Consider the following 23,210-nt stretch of genomic DNA (forward strand, 5'->3'; position numbering starts at 1 on the left):
TAAATTATACTTTTTGAAATGCCCGCTATAGCTATCACACACATGGGCGAGACTCGGCCCGAGCCAGGGAATTATCCTATAATGCACACCATGCATGAGATTTCATCTTTAACAAGAACAATAAAGTAATTTATCTAATAAAAGGCCTTATAATAAGGCTACTCCTACAGGAATGACTACGAGTTGGTTGCCTTGTTAGCGCCATCATTCCATCTCTGATACCATGCAGCAGAAAGAGCATTCAGCTTTGTCCCTAAAGCTCAATCATGCTCAGCGTACTTTAGCGAACCGATGAGTCGACGGATGAACAAGGCTGGTCCAGATGACAGGCCCGAGATGATCATCTTCCTCCTTTATAACAAATCTCCTCGCTGTCTCGGAAGCTCTTGCCGGTTGCGTCGCTTATACATTTCATAGTGTCAATATGCAAGTCGGTGACAATGCACAGGCTCACTCACTCCCTGCGCATAGACGGCTGTCAAAAAGCCCTAATATGAACGACTAGCAGAATAATTATAGTGACAGATTTTCATGACCAAAAAAGTTTTTCCTCCCGAAATATTTTGCCTCGTGCAACGTTTGCCGCTCAACTTTTTCAACGCCCGCTGTCCCCCGTCACTCGACTTTTGCAATGACAGGCGGCGTCCAGGAGCCGTCGAGAATGGCCTCCCGGCCCCAGTAGGCACGGATGTAGAGCGAGAAGTGGCCATCCGGGGCCGGCAGCCAGTTGCTCTCCTTGTCGGCGCCCGGTGACTTGGCGCCCGCGTAGAGGGTCAGCGAGCCGTCGGCGTTGCGGCGCAGCGTCTTGTTCTTGGTGCCGAGCGAGTAGCGCGCGAGGTCGTTTGCGTGGAACAGGTGCTTGTCGTTGTAGAGCGTCAGCGACCAGAAGCCGTCGACGGGAGGCTCTTGTCCCGCGGCAAACAAGATTTCGTAGCTGGCGCTGCCCTCGAGCTCGCCGCCGGCGCCGTCGAAATCAGTGTAGAAGTACTGCGTCTCCGTCGGCCGGTTGTCGAACATGTTGGACTTGGAGGTGCCCGTGCGGTCAAAGTAGTCGACGCCAAACTGCGCGTTGTTGGTCGAGCGATTCCAGCCGTTGCCAGCCGGACGCCCGTTGTGCTTCCACTGGAAGAACGGGTGGATGATGGTGTGCTCGGCCTCGACCGCGGTCGCAACCACGACCTTTTTCAGCTCGGGATCCTTGGCCGCCGAATCAAGCAGCAGACGGAACTGTCCGTACAGCGCCTCTTCACCTGGCAGCGGCTCGACGGTGTTGAGCACGTCGGGGAGCTGATCAAAGAATTTTTGAGGGACCACCCACTTGGTCTCGCCGCCGCCGCCGTCGCCTCCCGGGCCGGGAATGTCCTCGACGTGGGCCCAGTCGATCGTCTTCATCTCGCCGGTAAAGTCCTCGAGCGGATAAAAGACGACGCTGTTGATTACCGTCTGGATCGCCGCCTTGTCCTCGGGCGTGTCATCCTGGAAGATGCGCGGGATGGCGTTGGCGAGCGGCGTCGGGCACCGAATCACGTCGCGGACGCCGTCCGGCTTCAGGCCGCTCCATCTCGGCCCCACCAGCAGGTAGAAGCCGGGCTTGGTGTTGTAGGGCTTGCCGAGCTGGCCGAACTGGTCGGTGCGTGCGTCGTAGAGGGCGTAGACCCAGAAGCGGTCGCCAAAGTCGGGCACCTGCGCGATGACGGGCTGCTCGTCGAGCGCGAAGTAGCCGAGCCCGTAGACGACGTCCTGGTTGGGACAGGTGACAAACGTCTCGGCCGGCTCGATGTAGTCGTGCAGCATGCCGATTTGGCCGTACGGCGCGACGGGCAAGATGCCGTTGAGCAGGGCCGGCTGCGGCGCTTGCGTGACGCTGGCCGCACGATTGAGCATGTTCACCATCGGCCAGCCCCAGATGTAGGCCATCTGCGCAATCGCTCGGGCATAGCCGGGCGTCATGACGATGCCCGTAGCAGGCGGTGTCACACCTACGGGTCCCTTGGAACCGGCATTAGTTGTGGCTGCGACGAGAAAGGCCGTTTACAGTAGCAGGGGAAACTGTTTGTGCCGGCACTCACCATTGTCGGTCTTGGGGGTTTAAGAATCAAGGCTGATAAGTGAAGAAAGATGGGCTCCGATGATGGCAGAGAATGAGCGCTTCAAGCTTACTTGCGCACATCGACGAGAAAGCAATGCTGTCAACGTCAAGGAAATGATGGCGATTTTATCCTCGAGGGAGAGTCAGGATAACGTGATTGAGGCCATGGCCGAGGCCTACACCGAGTGCAACCTATGGATAGTATCTGTATATTTATTCACCTGCAGATGCATGGCGTCCAATAGCTGAACAAAATGTACCGCTTCGTTATAACAGTGTGTCGTCATAAAGCATATCATCATATTTTATTCTGCTGAATATAGCAAAACCTAGGCTACCCCTCACAAGAATTGCTTTTCCTTCCTGCAATAACTGCTCTTCTTGTAACCTATAAACGAGGGGCGCCTTCTGGCCCTTTTGTAGTTTTTCCGAGTTTTTCATTACGCATCGGCCATGGCCTCGTGTATAAATAACATATTGCCAAGACGATGTTATTCATGAGCCCTAAAAGGCGAAAGCGTAGTGAAGCACATATTTACTAGGATATTTTTATTTATTCAAACTCCTCCTTTCTTCTATCCCACCATTACTATTTAACCCCAAGCCTTTCCTCCATCTGTGCTCAACATGGCCGAGGAACTTTCACCGTTGATGAAGCAAATCAACCAGGGCAACTGGCTGCCACACACGGAGGCGGAATCGCTCCGTGACCAACTCTACTACCAAAACGCCGTGCAGGCCTATATCCTGACCATTCCCATCCTCAACGTCATCGGCCTCCGCGACGGGTCCGAGGCCCAGTTTGGATCCGGGTACAAATGTCCTCCCCATCTGGAAGGATCGCATGGACAGCCGCGCCTGGGTTTCCAACACCCAACGCCGACGTCATCTACTCCATGAGCTACCTGGATCTGAAGCAGGACGGCCCGCTCGTTGTCGCAGCGCCGCCCAACGTCATGGGCATGTTTACCGACTTTTATCAGCGCACCATCACCGACGTGGGCGCGACCGGGCCCGACGGCGCCAACGGCGGTCTCTACCTGCTTCTGCCGCCGGGATACGACCAACAGGTCCCCGGGGGCTACTTTTCCTTCCGGTCGTCGACGAACAATGTCCTTCTCTTCTTCCGCACCATGATGCCCCGGGGCGAGGATGGTCCAGACCCGGCGCCGGCTGTGGAAAATGCCGAGCAGACCCGCGTCTATCCGCTCTGGACGGCGGAAAAGGACGTCAAGCCCATGGAATTCCCAAACGGCAGCGGCATACGCATAAACATGATGTATCCCGTCGACAATTCGTACTGGACAAAACTCAAGGCCTTTGTCGACTACGAGCCGGTGGATGCCATCGATCCCATCACGCGCGGCCTCCTCGCCGCCATCGGCATCGTCAAAGACGGCCCCTTCCAACCAAACGACACGCAAAACGCAGCTCTCCAAAAGGCCGTGGCCATGGCACCGAGGATGGTCCTGGCAGCCCGCCAGCTCGGACGACCGGACAAGCGCCATCTCTATTACCCTGATCGCCAGTATCAGAACACCTGGGCCTGTGCCACGGCGGAATGGATGCAAGACGGCTACCTCGACGTCGCCCAACGAGCATCCTACTTCCAGGCCGCGTATGCTTCGTCTCCGGCCATGGTGATGCGCACCATCGACGGCGGCTCCAAGTACCCATTTACGACGCGCGACGCCACGGGCGAGTTCCTCGACGGCTCCAACTCGTACAAGCTTCACCTTCCGCCGAATCCACCAGCCGAGCTGTTCTGGGCCGTCACGGCGTACAATATCACGGACGGGACGATGACGGCCGCTGAGCAGCTCCTGCCCTCGGTCAATGGGCTCGACGGGGTCAAGACCAACGCCGACGCATCGGTCGATGTGTATTTCGGGCCGGGAAAACCCGCTGAGGCAGCCGACACCAACTGGATACAGACAGTCGACGGCCTCAACTTTTTGGTTACCGTCCGTCTTTATGGCCCTGGCGTGGACTTCTTTGACCAGACGTGGAAGCCGGATGACCTGGTAAAGATGAACTAGGCCGATAGACGGTGACTTTGCCCTTGCGGTGGAAGAATATTGGCTTCGGCAGATGTGCTCCGCATTGTGCTCACAATACTGTAAGGGAAGCCGGGTAAGTAGATTGAGCTTGAGGATGCTTAAGCCATGATCGACTGCGGGGGTAACTGGGTATGAAAAACAATTTTTTTTAATATTAGCTTATAATATAGAATTAATACTAGTTATTTATAAAATTTATAATTATACAAGTATTTTATTATATTTAATATTATTTATTATAAAAAAACTATAAAATATTACAAAACTACAAAAACTACATGTGGAAATGCTCTGCTCAGGATACAAGGCAGGTATACAGGGTAGTCCATCTTCCTCATCATAAGACCATGCTCCGTGCGGGACAAGGCGTATAATGGGCACGTTCAATATTCTCCCTCGTACAAACTCGACTCGAGAAAATAAAAGCGACGGATAAAATACTGCCGGTTATTCCATCCGCAATACCCGCCTCAGAGCGCACCATGACACAATGGCACATAGCACATGCCACATGCCCTGTCAAGCGTCATTCCCGCGGCCCTTACAAACCTAGGCATCGACGCCGATGGTTGCCTTGTTCCCGTGTTGATCCAGATCGAAGCTGCGCAATGTGAGAATACTCCATGTGGCACGGCAATAAAACTAGCTTAATCAGGGCTGGGGCAGAATGTTGCATGCCGAACTACATACTAGTTTGGTCCATAGTGGAGGCGTAAAGTGTCTGCGTATCAGTCGACAAGAACCCGAAGCATAATGAGCGATATCGACGGTATACGTGTCACTTGCAGGCCTGCCTCATGCACGGCACATTGGCTGGAGACGGTAGGAGGCAAAAGGGCAGGTGGACCGGATCGAGCTCGGTTGCAAGCAAACGCTTGTATTTCCTGCAGAGAAGAACATCTATTGTATTCATTTCCGGTCGGAGTACTCCGTATCGCGCTCGGAAAAGCCTATTGGCCACAGGTTGTGATGCGGGCACATTGACCGTTGGTGAGACCACGTTCGGATAGTAACATGTCATTTCCTGGCCTGCCTGTAGCGAATCTGGGGAAACTTGATCCTCTCGGCTGGGCTCCCGAAACATGTTGGTTGTGGAGATGATTGCGTGAGCAGCCGTCCATCCATCATGGCGGTTTGATGAGAAACAGGCAAACATGGCAGCGAGGGGCGCCCCGGCGGCAAATGCGTCGTGTCTTGTCGGCAATTGATGATTTTGATAAGCGACAAGTTGCGTTGCATGCCTACATGTACGCCACGCACTAGTATCGTCCGACGGGTAGGGCAAGACGCACGTTGATGACGGCAGCCGACTGCTCGTCAGGCGACACGAGACCATGGCTTGCCAATCGCATTTGCTGGACAAAGGGTAGTAGCGTTGTAGTAAAGGGTAGCGTTGTAGTATGAGGTAGCAAGGAGAGCCCGATAACATGGGAAAATATGAGCCTCATGCAATACTCGGTAGAATGCTTGTGATACAACATGACAAGTCCGCCTCACAAGCTGGGGGAGAGACTACTTCCAAATGCCTCTTGGTGACGCCGCTATCGTTCCTGGATGCCAACGTGGCCGACTCCACAAGCCGTACGAGCCGCTGTTGATCATCTTGCATCTGTCGCCTGCGGACAGTCTGCCGCAACAGTTGGCTCGTGGTAAGGGCCGAAGTCAGGGGGCTTCAGAATGTTCCATGCCTTCCTTCCAAAATACCCGAAACCTCCCAGTGCCATCACCATCCCGCCGCAGCTCTGTATGTACGTATGTATATACATACTTCGGATGATGGGTTCATGCCAATGACCTTGGCGCCCTCCAACATGATCGTATCCTTGGCTGAGAGATATCAGGGATCCCCGCAGTGTAACCCAGTCTCTCCACCCGAGAAGCTTCAGCGAATACCACCAGGGATGCCAGGTCGGTGAACCATGCCTGTTTTAATTCTAGTTTCATGCACGAGAGGGCCTCGGGGCTATGGTTCGCACAAAGCGTTGATTCTCCTCCTTGCGTCGGCTTGTGTAAGTGGACCTTTCTCCTCGTCTGACAATGCCGACAGGGCCAGGGCCTGCAAGCAATTCGACGCAATGTCACGATGTTGAGTGGACGAGGAGACCAAGTCCAGCGCCACCTTTCACCTTGGAGAGCCACGGGCCTGCCTCCTCCGCCTCCAGGATAGTACGGCCTTCTGACGTCCATATTTCCAAGGCTTCATTCATCCTTGACAGATCGCGTCCTGCCTTGTCCCCCCCGAGGCCTTGCTGAGCTGCAACCCCGTAGTCAGATGACGGCGCGTGACGACGTTTGCCTGTGGCGGGCCAGAACTTGTTGAAACCATTCATATTCCATCGTGGTTGGCTCATCCTAGTCTCACTCATCCAGCCCAGAGCATACGTACTCCATAACCAGTGGCCAGCGTTCGATACGACGCTATTTCGGCTGCTGGTTTCACTCAATCTCAGCAGGCCGCTGCATTACCAGGTTTAAATTAACTAGGCGAATCGCAAGGATCGCAAGGGTCGCCAAGGCCACCCTCAACTGCCGCGTCGGACGTTTTGCCTCGATTGAACGACTTCGAAAATTACCGTGCAACTTCGCTTTTCTTCACCGCCGTGGCAGCCGAAAAGATGCTCCTGTACACAAGGCTTGCTGCCCCCAAAGTCCCCAGAAAGCGATCACGGGCTGGTGAGTCTCACGAGTTGGTTTGTGTTGTGCAGCGGCCTGTCAGTCCGCTCTATGCGATCGTAAAATTTCGCTGCTAATCGCTGTCCCACACTCGACACAGGTTGCAACTATTGGTGAGCATTCTCCATTCCATGTCTTGACGACTTCGTGGCCAGTCTTCATCGCTAACTCAACGCAGCAAAGACAAGGTATTATTCCACCTTCGCCATGTCGTGTCGTTGGTGCCACTAACAAGATGTACAATAGAAGAAGAAGTGTGATGAACTTCGGCCAACTTGTAGTAGATGTCAGGAGCATGGCGAGGAGTGTCGGTATGAACCAGTCAAGCCGCGTCAGCGCCGCAACATCGAGGTTTCCAACAAAAAAGTATCAAATGAAGAATCCCCCCTACTTCCTGGGGATTCCAAGAGCTGCGTGTCAGTCCAGACAACGCCAGATCATCAGCTGGCGTTGACGGGGACATCAACCTCCCACGAAACAGACCACCCCGTTCCGTGGGACGGCTCTGAGTCCATATCAAAGGACTGTGGACGCGATTCTCTGGGCCCCCTTGGCCATGATTCATTACCTCTGTTGAGTAATGGAACCCAACACCTACCTGGGAGCCTCCTTGTCCATTCAAAGTCCAGTCACAACCCATCCCTCCCCCTCACAGCGCCTGCAGCCACCCCGTCGCCGCTGTTCGAGTTTTGTGCACCTGCATTTGAGGAGTTTTCCAACGACTACCATCATCGAGTCCTTGTGAACCATTTTTGCAATACCCTTTCCCATCTGATAGTTTTGAGAGAAGATGAAGGAAACCCATTCCAGCAACTTGTTCTTCCACTTGCGCACAACAGTCCGGCTGTTAAGAGTGCCATTTACGCCCTCGCCAGCGCCCACTTGGAAGGAAACAGGGCTCAGAAGATGGAGAACGACCAAAAGAGTATTCAATTTCACAATGAAGCCATTCGTAACCTGGCAAATCTCATAGGAAAGGGCAATAATGGAGACAAGAATGAGTTGCTGGCAACCATTATTTTACTAGTGTACTACGAGGTGGTGAGTCCGATAAACGTTTCTTTGTCGTTGTTTTGTCATCGATCAACTCACAGTATCATAGCTCGTACAAAGACGGCGTTCAAATCTGGTCGAAGGTCATTTAAAGGGGGCGATGGCGATCATGCGGAATGGACCGAGTAGAAATGACCAGACCAGTTTGTTTTTAGACCGAGTAAGTCCGCCGCAAATCAGAACACAAGGTAAATACCTAACTCGTCCAACCAGGCGTTCCGATTTTACGATGTGATTGCAGCTTTGTCATCTGGTACGGCGCCAGTGTCGGATCATCCAAGCTGTGACAGTTTCACGGGGCTCCTTGAGCAGACCGACTCACAAGGCTCATCATCGCCACCTGTCAGCGTGGACGCGTTGCTCGGCCTCGCCACATCTCTATGGCCAGTCATTCACAGACTATCGGGTCTCCTTACTCTAAAGAACTGTATGGAAGAATCAGTATCTCGTGGTGACTTGTCGGGTACTGCCGATCTGCGTGCTAGATTCGGCGCGGAATGCGCCGCTGTTGAATCTTCTCTCGAGGAATGGCAGCCGATGCTACCAGTAGTCTGTGATCCCCAGACTAATCTTGAACAATCAACCGCCAGTTTTGGGGCGAGAATGAGTCAGTTTCAAAGCATTTTCAATACGGCCTTGGCCTACAGGCACTCGGCTCTGGTGTACCTGCATCGAACCATTTATGATTCTCCTAGAGGTGACCCAACGGTGCAGCGCCATACCTCCATCAGCCTCGTGCACTGTGAGGCGACGGTGAGACACGAAGGACCTATGGGTGCACTGCTATGGCCCTTGTTTGTTGCGTCCTGTGAGGCTGTTGAACCAACAGATAGAGATTTGGCCAGCAAAGCTTTTAGGGGCATTGGCCAAAGGCAGGGAATGACAAATATCGACAGAGCTTGGGAGGTGGTGCAAGAAGTCTGGAACCGGGCGGATGAGATCGATGACCACAGCCCAGAGGCGATCATCACTCCAGGGCAGGGTAAGAAGGATCTATGGAGAAGAGTGAGCGAGGACATGGGAATGACCATCGTTTTTGGATAAGAACTCTTTGTTTCCCCTGTAGATATGAGAAAAGACGTGATAATTGCTAATGGGCTTGATGAGGAGACTTGGGACGAGACTGTGCAAAGGGAGCCGCCTATGTTTCCCAGAACAGGTGCCAAAGGCAAGCGATTCCGAGTACCCAAAGACCAAAAGACAAAGGGCATTGGAATAATATGAATGAGTGCTTTATCCCGCCATGTCCCTAGGTGACACAATGTCAAGCGGAAGCCCTGCAATGAAGCAGATTCGTCACTGAACAACATAGTTAGTATTCTGCAGTGGTCTGACAATAAAACCTGTTCCGTAGTCTACTTCGCTGGCGTGCCGTATCCCTCTGATGGCACTGTATTACAGAATCAACGGTCCACGTGTATTATGGTGTGACATGACTTGGCTCCTGTTGCTGGCAAAATTGCACTGCAGTATCGCTAAAACAAGCTCTTCATTTTCCTAGATGCGGCATCCTGTCGGGCATCCGCCGCATCATAGTTCTTGGAGCTTTCAGTCGAGACTCCAGTCGGCTAGTATGAATACTCGAGAGGCCGGTCTGCGTTGCCGGACTACCTACCCTTGTGAGAGAGGTGATTGCCTCTCACTGTTGGCGGCCTCGCATTGTGAATCGATCCTATGCTGACTCTATCATGCAAGCGATGTTGATGCGCAAAGTGAACACAGGGTCTGGTCGACAAAACCATAGAATTCCTGTTGGCTGGTAGTGTATATCGATTCAGAGGGTCATACGGAGTATAGCTAACTGGACAGGCGAGCATGCCCGCAAAGAATTTAGCAAAGAGCCTTACATTGAATGAAGTTGCCTTCGTTTGTAGACAAGTTGTAGACTATTGGGTTTAAAAACGGTGCACCGTCATCCAGGATTTTCTCCTTTGGTAACACGTTTAAAGCTGCACTCCAGACACACAGACCTTTGAACCCCCTGCTCGCAATATGACTTGATTGCCACAGCCGCCTAGTGAGCGAATGGTAAAGGAGGAGACGGAAAAAAGGTACGTATCTGCAAACTATTAGCCAGGTTGGGAGAAAGCCACAGTTTGGCCAAGTTACAGGTAAACCTTCTTCACAGCTCGGAGGACTTTACGGAGTATGGCCCGCTGATTTCCGGCCCGAGATGGATGGGTCACTGGGGAAGCCTGGCCATAACCAGGGAGTCGGCATCTTTTCCTGTCGTGCAAGACAATGCCGACGAGCCAAGCAAACGTTCCGCCGATGCTGGAGCCCGCACTGCCCCGGTTTTCCTCAGTTTAGGCTCCGTCCTAAAGCCATGAAGAGGCGCAGGATGTCGCAGGGATCGTCGTGATGCATTCCCTACATCAAGTTGCCTTGTTTGGATGGTCCCAGACGGGTAGATGGTTGATTCTGTATTGTAGCCTTGGCATGAGATGCTATTCACAGGCAACTGAGCAGTAGAGGGTCGTCTGGTATCGGAAGACTCGGCATGCTTTAAAGTTTGTGCTGGTAGTCGCACATCGGGCGGTCTTGTGCTATTATATGTCGATGTCGTCGAGTCGAGCTGAAAATAAGGATGTGCGGACCAAACGGCGCGGTTGGGCGGAGTCGAGTCAACCCAGCCAGCACCAACCAGAAGTGGCAGCGAGGTTGTCTCAGTCCGATACATGTTTTCGGCTTCATGAATATGTACGTGCATTTCTGCAAGTAGGTATGTACTTGCAGAAAATGCATGTGTCTCGGGACTGTACCAACCGCAACCTTTGGAGAGATGGGTTTTGTTGAGGGGGGTGATTGTGGCCAACTTTAGAAAGCTGATGGCGCAGAAAATGACGAGTCACCTCGAAATATCCGTCTAGAGGTCTTGATGTGCGTCTGCAGAACGGGTATAGTGTACAATTGCAAGGCAATCGAGCTACTTTGTGCATGTATTCGCGTGTCGTGCCGACAGGATGTAGCCCCTAGGTGAGCCGGTAGGTACACGGGACATGCGTACTTGGTCGCTTGCAGTCCAGGGCAGGAGCAACCAGACCGGCCCACCGCCCACCGCCCACCGCCCACACACCCCTGCCTCCCGCCTGGGCCCGCTTGTGGTTGCACCTTCCCCGGTCTTCCGCCCGTCCTCACGAGTTGGCTGGGCTCCATGACCCCCAATGTCCAGGAGCGACCCTTGCAACCTCAGAGACGTGACTGGCACCCAGCAGCACATGCGCACTCTGAGCTTCTCTCCAAAGCTGTCAGTCAACGCCATCATTGAACGCCAGCGCCGGCGCCAACGCCAACGTCCACGCCAACGCCTCGGCCAAACAATAATAGCCAACAGCTCTTGCGGCACGCGGGAGCTGAAGACGCCTCTATTGCACGTCGGCATCTCTAGGTCCCGTTAAGTCGTCTTGGCCATTGTAGCTGCAATTTCTGGACGTCTCCGCCTCGGGCTTCTTGTCCGACCAGCTCGACAAAGGCCATCCAACAGTCTTCAACGTAGGCCGCCACAAAACCACCACCTCATCATCCCTCTCCCGTCAGCCATCAGCCATCAGCCATCAGCCATCCGCCATCTGTCTGTCATCCGGCGTCCTTTGTTCGTCTGCCGTGGTCGTCCTCTGCCCTCTGCCCAGCGCTGAGCAGCACGGCACCACCATGTCCGCTGACGTCTCGGTTTAAGCACCCCCTCTTCCGCCCTCTTGCCATTTATGCTTTGCGCTGGCTTCGTCTGAAATTTGTGCGCCGCACCCCTTTGTTCCCTTGGGACCCGTCCTGCGCCTAGTATCGTGAAGCACGACTGGGCCGACCCGCGACGCCCAACCCGAGCATTCCCCGCGAAACAAAGGCGAGCATCACCCAGTGTCCCTCTCGTCCACGCCACCACAACGACAAACACCTTCACACCGCACCTCACCGTCATGGTCATGGTCTAATCAAACCATGACCTCGCTGCTCAACAAGACGGATTCCGGTCCTCCGCCGCCTCGCCAGATCCGCTTCGTTAACAATCAAGGCCAACCGCCGTCCAAGCGGCGCAGAATCAACGCCGCGTGAGTCCATCGTCCTCTTTGTCTCAGCCTCTGCGACTCTGCATTGCGTCGCCGGCCTCCCCAAAATGCTGCCTGCCATGTCCTTTCCAACTACCCCTCGTGCGCCTCGCCATTCCTCAAAACACAGCATGGCCTGAATATTGTTCGAGTCCAAACCAAATGGTCCGATCCTCTAACTAGTACTGCAGTTGCTTGACCTGCCGACGACGGAAGACGAGATGCGCCGGTGAGCGACCGGTCTGTTCGACATGCACCAAAAATGGACATCAGTGTCAGGGATATCCAGAAGATAGCCGAAAAGATGTTCCTGTAGAATCGCTTGAAGCTAAGCTTGCTGCTGAAGACGATGACATCCCCTTGGATGACATTCCAACCGAGGACGACAGCAAGAAAACGGGGCGCGAGAAATCCGATGCTATACCCACACCGCCAACCACCAACAGTGTCGTCATCGTCAACGGCCATGAAACCAAGAAACATGGCTCCTTATCCCCATATCGCAAACCTTTCGTCGCCCGCACTGAACTAGACACCCTTAAGCCTCCCATCTCTCCGACACAACACGCATCACACCCTTCAGCCAATTCCGACGACACCCCAGGCTCACCGACTTTGCGCCGCAATTACAACCATCGAGTGCCATACTTTCGATATTTCGGTCCCACTGCGATTGTGCCTGGATTCAAACAAATGGTCGTATCTGTCCGAGACAGGCGCAGGTCTACAGGAGGATCACAGTCCGCAGCATCGCCATTGTCAAATCCGAGTGGCCTCCGTGGAAGCAGTATTGCCGTGGGTAGTGATGTTGCCGTGGAGGACATGCCGGTTTATGACCCCAGTAGTCACCTACCCGTCCACCCAGTCATCCTGTCTCTGGTCGATACCTTCTTCTTGCACCTGGGCTGCAATTATCCCTTCCTGAAGAAACCCAAGTTTGTACAAATGGTCAAGGAGAAGCGAGTTGAACCCATACTCGTTGATGCCATATGCGCCATTGGGGCCAGGTTTTGCGACATTTCTCAATTCACTAGCGGGAACGACAAGATGCCTAGGACGGAGAGGGGCCAGGTTTTCGCACAACGAGCCAAACATGCCACTGTAGAAACGTTTCCCTGTCCCTCAGTCGGAGCCGTCCAGGCATTGCTTCTCATGGCTTACGAGGGCTTCGGCGCCAACCAAGACAGCGCGTTATGGATGTATCTCGGCCTTGCCATTCGGATGGCTGTGGATTTAGGCTTGCAGAAGAGGGTCGGCATCCAATATCAAGGCGAGAAAGATCCATGGTACACAAGACACAGAAGCCGGGGAAATGGAGATTCTGAGAGTCCAGAGGATAGGAAGACGAGTGACTCTGATGCCCTAAGCCTTGACGAGCAAAAGGAAGTGGAACAAGAGCGCATCGACACGTTTTGGGCCGTCTTCTTCCTGGACAGAGTCATATCCTCGGGTACGGGTCGTCCAGTCACATTTCGGGACGACGACTTCGAGCTGCCCTTTCCAGCCGCGAGGGTCGACCCTGAAACCGGGTGGCCGGTGCTCTTTCCAGTGCTTTTGGAAATCATCCACTTGTACGGGCGAGTGTCTGACATTCTAAATAACATCCGCGATGTCCGCGATCTCACCGAGGACAAATGGCGCAAACTTGCTACAATGGAACACGAGGTTACCAAGATGTATAAAAATTGGGATACCCGGCTGCAGTTCAATGTCAGCAACTTCAAAGCATATTTAAACCTTAGGCAAGGGACGACCTTTATACTTTTGCATTTTTGGTTTCACGCCCTGTTTATTGTACTTCACCAGCCCACACTGTTGACACCTTTTGGGGGACTGCGGACTGAGCACCAACTCCTTCCAGACAGTCGCGAGCTGAGCATGAGCAGTGCGAAAACAATTTGCGACATATTGTCATTTGCCGACCTCATAGACCCAATAAGCTTCATTGGCAACCCGTTCACCAGCCAGCCAATTTACATTGCTGCATGCGCTTTTCTCATGGAATCAAGTGCCAATGCGTCTGAAGGCTCGTCGAGAGAAAGCTCCCCCCCAGCGGTGACGAAGCGTCCAGCCACGCAGACAAAGACGTCAAACTCTAAGCACTCCAGGCACTCGCTTCTTGCTTCTGCAGCAAACCAGAATTATCAGCGCTGCTATAACTCATTGCAACAGATGCATGCATATTGGGGAGGCGTTAAATACATTCTCACGGCCCTGGACCAGAAGGCCAAAGGTATCTGGGATTGCGAGACATATACCTCTGAAGAGTACGAAAGCACAAAGATGCCACCTCTTCAGCCTGGAGTTGCTGGTGATTTTGGCCATTTGACCCAGACTTCTCCGAAAGTTGGCGGGCCGCCCATTGCTTGGAGCTTGGCTGGCACGGCGAACTCACCTAACTCGAATCTGACTTTGATGTACCAAAACTCAAATGGTCATCCCGTGAGCAATGCTCCTCATCAACACGCTCGGAGCGTTCAACAACGTCAAGCAAGCACGCCTCCAGGAAATATGCTTTACGACCCTATCAGACAAAGTATGCCTGCGGAACCAGGTAGCATGTATCCGCCAGCGGTTCCACCATCAAATCTAGCTGGGCCGACTACTTCGCCTCGCTGGACTCGGGCTAGAAGGCCGTCTACTCTATCTAATGCAGCCGGCCAGAGCCATGTTGCAGGGACCAGCGACGGTTTCTCCGATCCTGGGGCCGAAGGATCAAAAGTTTACATGCCCTCCGGGTTTACCCCCGTCAGCCAACATTCTGCCAGCTATGAAGGATATACTGCGTCGCCAACGAGCAATTTGGCAGACGGTAACTCCCAAGGCCGCGGCGGGGGCACAGCCAACAATAGTGTTTATTACGCACAGGGCATGCCATATCAATCATCCTGGACATTCGGAAATGGAAGCATGGATGGCATCACATTCGACAGCCAGGATATTGATATTGGTGCTTTGGGCTTACAACAACCAGATCTCATGAGTGGATGGCTCGAGTATATTCCGAGTGATGGTGATGTCCTCGGCCTATTCGAGAACCATGACATTAACAATGGGCAAGGAAATCAGACTGGTCAATAATCAGCAATCCGAGTCTTTTCCCCATACCCAGTTGGCTATGAAGAATTGCGAAAATTGTCGTTTGTTTTTAAAGATGTATTGGATGAGACCTGATTATACTTTGAATGGGGCATAGAAACGGCACCTCGATCAGTTTGGCGTGGCGTTTACAGCGTGGGGGGCATTGGGATTTTTGCTTTCTTGATTGTATCACATTGGACTATATATAGTATTTTATGACTTGGGGACTGGCATGGGACAACAGCAACAAAAAGTGAGGAATTGCGCCGGGGACTTTTGCGACTTGTGACTTGGGCTTGGGACACGAAATAATGTACGGATACGGGCTTTTGGTTGATTTGTCTTGTATAATGAAGGACAAGTGGAATGTTTGGGCGTAGTAATTATTGCATCACGGCAGCATTAGCGTGCTTCGGCATGCAACATCGCACACAGCATACGGTACATGTGTCAAGGTTCATTACGACGCATTCAGCTTGAAGAAGATCTTTTTTTTTTTTTTGAGCAAAAACTTGTTGGGCTCGGCTGTCTAGAATAAAATATATTTGGAGCCATTTTCTGGCTCAGCGCCGAATCTTGTTTTGCAGATATCTAACTCCACTAAACCAAGTCACATATGCGTCCGTAAACTCCTAAACTTTGTTTCGATTGCGTCTCGTATAGTTTTTTCCCACATGTATATGTTTGTATCCAGTCGTCACGGGCGTTACTTGTGCTTGGCCATCCGGATGCCCATCTGCCTCGCGTGCTGAGCCATGACAGCGTCAGCAATAGCCAACGCCGCCATGCCCTCTATAATAGGCACCGCACGGGGCACCACGTAGGGGTCGTGGCGGCCCTTTACCGACAAGACCCCCTCGCCCGGGGCGTCGTATAAGGCCGTGGTTTAGTCTTGGCTGATGGTCCTCGGGGGGGGTACAGGCAACGCGGGAAGATGGGCATGCCGTTAAAGATGCCGCCCTAGATGCCGCCTGAGTTGTTGGTCTTTGTGTGCAGGCGAGACCTGGGGATGCCCGTCTTGTGGGCGGCGGCGTCAAGGGCGGGCGCGGGGATGAAGGGGTCGTTGTGCCTGCTACTGTTTATTTCGGCGCCGAGGAAGCCGGAGCCGATCTCGAAGCCCTTGACAGCGGGGATAGAGAGCATAGCGTGGCCGATGAGGGCCTCGAGCTTGTTAAAGGCCGGCTCGCCGAGGCCGGAGGGGGTGTACGTTACCGTGCCGCCGGTGCTGTCGTTTTGGTCGCGCAGCTCGGCGACGCGGGCCTCCATGCGCTTTAAGGCTTCGGCGTCCGGGCACCGCACCGGCAGGAACTCGTCGACCTTGTCGCGGGTGATTGTGTTGGCTAAGCTGGGGAACGTGGGGTCGGCGCTCATGGCGTCCGTATCGCCGAAGAGCTTGATATTGCCAACCGACGTGACAAAGGCGACAGTTTCCACGCCGTACATGTCCCTCAGCAACTTCTGTGCTGCGGCGCCGGCGGCCACGCGGCAGATGGTCTCGCGCGCACTGCTTTAGCCGCCGCCGGAACTGGCCCTAACGCCGTACTTCTCCAGGTAGGTCCAGTCGGCGTGGCTGGGGCGCGGGTAGAGGTCGATGGTCTTGTTTCCATAGTCCTTGGGTCGCTGGTCTTCGTTGGGGACCGTCAGAAGGATCGGGGTGCCGAGCGGCCAAATTCTGTGCTGGAGTGGATGATGGCTCTGTCCTTTTCATTGCGCGGCGTGGCGATGGCCTGTTGGCCTGGTCACCGGCGGTTTAGCTGAGGCTGGATGTCGTCTGACGAGTTCAAGGCCCGGTGGGCAGTTGTCGACGATGCAAGAGACGGATTTGCCGTGGGACTCGCCAGCGCTGGAGATGTCGGTGTCAGATGTGGTGGATTGGCGGGACGAGGGGAGGAGAAGGGGCGGATGCGATGCTTACGTAGTAACCCGGAAGTAGTGTCCGAAGGTGGACATGCTGGGCGATTGATGCTGTTGAGGTTTGTCTCGTGGGATGGTGAGGAGAATTGAGGGAGGGAAAAGCGGATGTTTTTTGACTGATATGAGCCGATTTCGGTGGTGACTACTGGCGAAATTCTGGGTTTGGCGGGGGAGGGGCAGGACGATGAGCGCATGGTCAATGGGACTGGTGCCGTGCTGTTGGAACGGATAATAGACCTAGCAAGGCATCTGCAATTGACTTTCACGCTTGTAAGTAATGTGATAATTAAACAACATCAAGAAAAAAAAAAGTTTCGCGGCATACCAGAGGCCTCGTAAATTGAATTTCACGACGAAATCCCCACGTACATGACACAGCATCCTCATGTCAGGGTAAAGATTTATCCATTAAATGTGGGTCCAGGAGGTACGTATGTACACCCAATGCAGGCGAGAGCCAAAAAAGCTCGTGTGGACTCCCTTCACCGAGCTCCAAATTGTCGATCTGATCCCTCACGCTCTTTGTAAAACAAGTCAGCCTGCAGACCTCAATTCAGTCTGGTCCGGGACGATACGCGGGTAAACTGCCCTGATCCCCTTTCCAGGCAGGCATATCCTGTCTGGTGAACAGCTTGTGGTTGGTAGCTCAAGTCTCGTAATATCTCCTTGACGTGGAACAACAGCTCATCGCCTCAATGCGCTTCTTCGCTGAGCACTTCGTCCTCGCAACATCATTGGTGGCATGGCTCGCTGGGGCCCTTCGATGAGGCGGTTCACCTCGGCCCTCAAGACAACATGTCATCAGACACGCCTCTTCTCTGTCGAGGCTGCCGCTCACCACGCCAACAAGACACAAGTCTACATATCTAGGTCCAATGATCCTCTCTTGAACCTCTCCGTCGAGCATAGACTGCTGCAAACCACTCCGCCAGAGTCGACTATTTTATTTCTCTACGTTAACTCGCCATGCGTCGTCTTTGGCCGGAACCAGAATCCGTGGCTGGAGGTCAATCTATCGCGACTTGCGCAAATTGTGAACCGCCCAGACGAAATCGGATGGAGAGACTCTGCAGTTAAGCTTGTCAGAAGGCGCTCTGGTGGTGGAACAGTGTTTCACGACCTTGGCAATGTCAATTTCAGCGTCATTTGCCCTCCGCAGGCGTTTGATCGGGATAAACATGCGGAAATGATAGTTCGGGCGCTTAAGTCACTGGGACGACCAACTACGAGCGTTAACAAACGGCACGACATCGTCATGGACGTACAAGTAGATGGCAAGCCAGCTCACAGCACATTCAAAATCTCCGGCTCTGCGTACAAGCTGACGCGTTTGCGATCCTTGCACCACGGTACATGTCTTCTTCGCAGTCCCAATCTGTCAAATATCTCGGGGATGCTTCGGTCGCCGGCAGAGCCCTTTGTGAAAGCCAGGGGCGTTGATAGTGTGCGGAGTCCGGTGAGGAATGTGGACTTGGATGTCGAGGTGTTCAAGGACGCGGTTGTCGGAGAGTTTGCCAAAATGTATGGTGACTTTGACGTGCAGACAGAATTCGACAGTCGCGCATCTCAGGATCAAAGGATAGCCAGTGGGTACGAAGAACTGCGATCCAAGGATTGGATATATGGACAAACCCCGCGGTTCACATTTTGCACTCATCCGTTTGAGGAGGATCCTCGCCATCGGCCTGAACTATCATTTGATGTAAGCAGGGCAGACACATATCAAAGCAACTTCTCCAGCTGACACCGGGGTAGCATAAAATTCACTTTGAAGCAAGACATGGCATCATTGAACGATTTAGCATTGCCGGGCAGCAAAACTTTGACGAGCGGCAGCTTATCAACAGTTCTCTCCATGACATCTCCAACTGGGACACGCAGCTTTTTCAGGCTGGCCTGGGAAGGAAAGATGCTTACGACGTTGGAAGCTGGATGAACCGAATTCTTGGCACCGAATTTACACAAATCTCGTCGCCTGCTGCCATCTAATACAATCAGCAGCCGTTGCTGTCATGCCGGATATTCAATAGAGTCCTTGAATCATAGAGCGTGTAGGATAGGTACATCATTTTCTTTGCAACATAGCACCGCGCACAACATACGGTCAGCCATCCTCGTAAATGGCCTTGGAATATGGTCTTCCCTGGCTACGCAGCGCATGAACAGGTGCGAAATACTGCGTGGCATTTAACTGCGACAGTCGATCGGGTAGTCCCCTTTATTCGCTGGTTATGAACGACCAAAGCCTTTTGGGACGTAACAATTTGCCTTTGGCAACCAGCCGCAATTACCTTAGTATGGGTGCGGTGATACCAATGCAGCCACATCAACTACGCAGTCGGGAAATACCAACGCAGCAGTCATACGTCTTTAAAACTCCCGCATATCGGCAAAGCTCACATATACGCGTCCCCAATTATTCTCAGCGTGAATTGTTCAACGTAATTATCATGGAAGCTATCTGCGTCAATCAAAGGTGCCTGGACAGTCTGATCTGCCTATACGACGTACCATTCCGAATAGAGTAGGAGATGAAGAAAGGCCCAAAATGGTCAGGGGCAGTCATCACCGTCAAGTACGTTGAAAGCCCAGTCGTGCCGCGAATTCCTCGTGCAGAGCCAACCTAATTGCAAGTTCTAGAATACGGCTCCGGTATCAAACACTGTTTGCATTGTCCATGAAGAGGTGCGAAGGTATCATCTCTCTCCGCTGCCGATACAGAAGGTGGCAGACTCAATGATACAACAGCAAATCAGCATCTCGGCATGTCTAAGCCCGAACCATGGAAGAAGCCACCGGAAGAACGAGAACCTTGGACCTTGTGTGCTGGTCCTGGGACGTCACCGCAAGGCAAGGATCCATCTCATTTACAATTCCGTTTCCTTGCTGCCGGCCTCGGACACAAATTGGGTAATGAAAATAAAAGGATATCTGTGTCGAGTACATGCGTTCCCCGCATGGACATTTAGGGCCCAAGATGGTTAGTTGCATGCGTTTTCATCGGACTATGTAGTATGTACATAGTAGTTGATGATGGGGAATTTGGACAACACCCCACTCAATCTACAATCTATTATCGCCAGGGTATTTGCTCACCTTCCGCATCGAGCAGCCCATGGCGGTGGTATCGGAGACCATTGCTGCAGCACAAATCGGACTAAATATGTAGACACGGTTAGGTAACTGGCCGGGGTCTGAACTATCCTCTTTGTCAGCTTTGTCGCTCGCGGTATTGCTAAGATAACAATGGTCTGAGCATTCGGCTGTACGCGACGTCGCCTGTATGCGGCTTCCCTGCCGTCCTTGGCTGCAATGTATATATCTGCTCTCGCCGACGCTGCCGTGGAAGGGGAAGTGCTATTTCAACCTTTTCGTATTGTTGTTTTATTCAGTCTTTGTCGCAACTGCCGTGATCCGCTTCAACCCAGGTTGTAATGGTGAAGCTCGAAATCTTCACGTCGCTTCTTGCGGCCGCTGCGACAGCTCTGGCCGCATCAGCTCGAGTCCCTGGAGGATATATCGTGGAACTTCAAGACGGCCATGTAAGTAGCTCTCCTACCATGTTCTTTATTTATTGCAGAAAAAAGATATTGTGGTCTGACCTAGGCTCAGGACGCCTCATCTGTGCTCGGAGCTCTGAACGACGAAGCCACCACTCGCATGAAGCTTGACTACAAGCTTTTCAAGGGTGTATCTATCCAGCTGCACGATATTCAAAATGCCGAGAAAAAGGCAGAAAAGATTGCTCAAATGCCAGCGGTCAAGAACGTCTGGCCAATTGACCTCTTTGGCGTGCCCGAGTCCAATGTTCGCGTGGTCGGAATACCAGAAGCCGGCAAGATCTCCAGCCGAGATGGTATAAGGGCCGACACCTTCTCGCCTCACGTCATGACTCAGGTGGACAAACTTAGAGCCAGGGGAGTCACGGGAAAGGGCATAAAAGTAGCCATTATTGATACTGGCATCGACTACACGCATCCTGCCCTGGGCAACAATTGCTTTGGCAAGGGCTGTCTCGTGTCATTTGGCACCGATCTTGTTGGCGACGCCTACACTGGATACAACACCCCGGTGCCGGACAACGACCCCATGGACTGCAACGGACACGGATCACACGTTGCCGGTATTGTCGCTGCTCAGCCAAATCCCCATGGGTTTACTGGCGCGGCGCCTAATGTCACCCTTGGCGCCTACCGCGTATTTGGATGTGACGGCCTGGCTGGCAATGACATTCTTATTTCCGCCTTTAATAAAGCTTTTGAAGATGGCGCTCAGATTATTAGCGCATCTATCGTCGGGGCCCTCGGCTGGACTGAAGAGCCCTGGGCCGTCGCCGTTTCTCGGATTGTTGAACAAGGCGTCCCCTGCGCCATCTCGGCCGGCAACGATGGCGATCATGGACTTTTTTACATTAGTACTGCTGCCAACGGCAAGGGAGTTACCGCCGTCGCGTCGTACGACAACATTCTCACGCCCTCTGTGCACTTCCATGCCGGCTACAGCGTCGATGGCGGCAGAGCAACAGACTTCCTCTATGTTCCCGGAACGCCGGCCCTCCAAGGTGTTTCCATGCCGCTCTATGCCACAAGTCTCGATACCACTATTGCCAATGACGCTTGCACTGCTCTGCCGGATAACACGCCTGATCTGAGCAAGTACATCGTTCTTGTCCGTCGTGGCACCTGTCTCTTTGCAGACAAGGCTGTCAACCTAGCCGCCAAAGGAGCCAAGTACATGATTGTTTATAACAACGTCGCCGGCGACTTTGCCCCCACGCTTGATGATCCTGCGTCTCTCATGAACGGCTCTGGCATGGTCACCCCTGAAATTGGTGCTTCGTGGGTGAATAGCCTCAAGGCCGGGTCCAACGTCAATGTCGACTTTGTCAGCTTTTCCAAGTCCCAGTCTGTTACAAGCGAGGTTGGCAACAATGTCACCGGCGGCGCAATCAGCCTCTTTTCCTCCTGGGGTCCGACTTGGGAAATGGACTTTAAACCGCAAATCGGCGCCCCTGGGGGCAACATCCTGTCGACATACCCTGTTGCCAAGGGCAGCTATGCCGTCATGTCTGGTACCTCCATGTCCTGCCCTATCACGGCTGCCATTATTACCCTAGTTTCAGAAGTCAGAGGCACGCGCGATCCTCGGCTCATAAACAACCTTCTCTCTGCTACCGCCAATCCTCAGCTATTCAATGACGGCAAGCAGTTCTACAGCAGACTTGCCCCGGCTGCCCAACAAGGCGGCGGCATGGTCCAAGCCTACGACGCCGCGTACACGACATCCCTCCTGTCGCCCTCTAGCCTTTCTTTCAATGACACGGACCATCGGGTTCGCGAGCTTAACCTCACCATCACCAATACCGGCACGAACCCGGCAACCTATCGACTCGGCCAAGTCTCATCCCTGACCATGTACACTCTACAAAAAGGCTCAGTATACCCAATGGCCTTCCCAAACGAGGCAGCGGGCTCCTACGCCAGTCTTGCATTCTCGCAGGACAGCGTGACCGTCGCCCCCGGCGAGCAAGCAGTAGTGGACGTCGTGGCCACACCACCCGGCGGCCTTGACGGCGCCCGTCTCGCCCTCTGGTCCGGCTACATCACGGTCAACGGGACCGACGGCTCGTCCCTGTCGATGCCGTACCAGGGCCTCACCGGCTCCCTGCGCAACTCGACAGTGCTTGCCTCGGACCAGTCCTGGATCTTCCGCTCCAGCGACTCCAAGAAGTACGTCAAGGCGCCCGACAACACCACGTTCCTGCTTCCCGCCGCGGGGAGTGCCGGCGCAGACGACGTCCTTCCAGCAGTCTACGTCGGCCTCGCGCTCGGGTCGTCCCAGGTGAAAATCGACGTGGTGCCCATGACCACGTGTCCGCCCAAGAACCTCACCACTGAGGCCATGGGCATCAAGACCATCGGCCAGCCCTCCGGGTTCCCTAGCTTTTGGAACCCGAGGGGAGTCAGCTGGTGGTCCTGGGACGGCAAGCTCGACTCGGGCAGGTACGCGCCTGCAGGGAAGTATCAGTTTGTAACCAGGGCGCTGAGGATCTACGGCGACGAGAGCAAGACGCAGGACTGGGATGTGGCCAGGACGCAGTCGTTTTATATCAAGTATCGCAACTAACTGGCCACGGTACATGTTGGAATACGATCTAGGTAGATGTCACGAATAGAGCAGTAGACAAGATAAAAAACTTCAGCGCCCGTGTACCGTTGCAAATTGATCAAATTCTCTTTCCTCCCCTTGGGAAAGACGTCTTGGGCGCACGGCCCGGGCCCGTCCGCAAGTCTAGAT

At 53.5% G+C, this 23,210-nt stretch overlaps 7 protein-coding genes across 7 annotated transcripts; 5 read left to right on the forward strand and 2 right to left on the reverse strand.

The window, feature by feature from the left end:
* Positions 1-615: 615 nt before the first annotated feature.
* Positions 616-1,950, reverse strand: MAA_08605 (uncharacterized protein; the record flags this gene model as incomplete). The annotated part of the gene is made up of 1 exon (XM_007826603.1): positions 616-1,950. One exon carries the CDS (start codon positions 1,948-1,950, stop codon positions 616-618), a length of 1,335 nt encoding a protein of 444 aa, XP_007824794.1.
* A 766-nt stretch (positions 1,951-2,716) lies between these two features.
* Positions 2,717-4,128, forward strand: MAA_08604 (uncharacterized protein; the record flags this gene model as incomplete). The annotated part of the gene is made up of 2 exons (XM_007826602.2): positions 2,717-2,901; positions 2,928-4,128. 2 exons carry the CDS (start codon positions 2,717-2,719, stop codon positions 4,126-4,128), a joined length of 1,386 nt encoding a protein of 461 aa, XP_007824793.2.
* A 2,636-nt stretch (positions 4,129-6,764) lies between these two features.
* Positions 6,765-8,919, forward strand: MAA_08603 (transcription factor Cys6; the record flags this gene model as incomplete). Its single annotated transcript, XM_007826601.2, has 6 exons — positions 6,765-6,822; positions 6,923-6,935; positions 7,001-7,010; positions 7,069-7,863; positions 7,925-8,035; positions 8,089-8,919. The coding sequence occupies 6 exons, from the start codon at positions 6,765-6,767 to the stop codon at positions 8,917-8,919; spliced, it is 1,818 nt and encodes a 605-aa protein (XP_007824792.2).
* A 2,892-nt stretch (positions 8,920-11,811) lies between these two features.
* On the forward strand, positions 11,812-14,999 carry MAA_08602 (N-terminal binuclear Zn cluster-containing/DNA binding domain-containing protein; the record flags this gene model as incomplete). Its single annotated transcript, XM_007826600.1, has 2 exons — positions 11,812-11,921; positions 12,110-14,999. 2 exons carry the CDS (start codon positions 11,812-11,814, stop codon positions 14,997-14,999), a joined length of 3,000 nt encoding a protein of 999 aa, XP_007824791.1.
* A 960-nt stretch (positions 15,000-15,959) lies between these two features.
* MAA_08601 (chorismate synthase) lies at positions 15,960-16,949 on the reverse strand (the record flags this gene model as incomplete). Its single annotated transcript, XM_007826599.2, has 4 exons — positions 15,960-16,493; positions 16,536-16,676; positions 16,743-16,842; positions 16,915-16,949. The coding sequence occupies 4 exons, from the start codon at positions 16,947-16,949 to the stop codon at positions 15,960-15,962; spliced, it is 810 nt and encodes a 269-aa protein (XP_007824790.2).
* Positions 16,950-17,655: 706 nt separating this feature from the next.
* MAA_08600 (Biotin/lipoate A/B protein ligase) lies at positions 17,656-18,902 on the forward strand (the record flags this gene model as incomplete). Its single annotated transcript, XM_007826598.2, has 2 exons — positions 17,656-18,615; positions 18,669-18,902. 2 exons carry the CDS (start codon positions 17,656-17,658, stop codon positions 18,900-18,902), a joined length of 1,194 nt encoding a protein of 397 aa, XP_007824789.2.
* Positions 18,903-20,347: 1,445 nt separating this feature from the next.
* Positions 20,348-23,039, forward strand: MAA_08599 (Peptidase S8, subtilisin-related protein; the record flags this gene model as incomplete). The annotated part of the gene is made up of 2 exons (XM_007826597.2): positions 20,348-20,455; positions 20,526-23,039. The coding sequence occupies 2 exons, from the start codon at positions 20,348-20,350 to the stop codon at positions 23,037-23,039; spliced, it is 2,622 nt and encodes an 873-aa protein (XP_007824788.2).
* Between the last annotated feature and the right edge of the window lie 171 nt (positions 23,040-23,210).

Source organism: Metarhizium robertsii (genome assembly GCF_000187425.2).
Source record: "Metarhizium robertsii ARSEF 23 chromosome Unknown MAA_Scf_1, whole genome shotgun sequence".
NCBI classification, from domain to species: Eukaryota; Fungi; Ascomycota; class Sordariomycetes; order Hypocreales; family Clavicipitaceae; genus Metarhizium; species Metarhizium robertsii.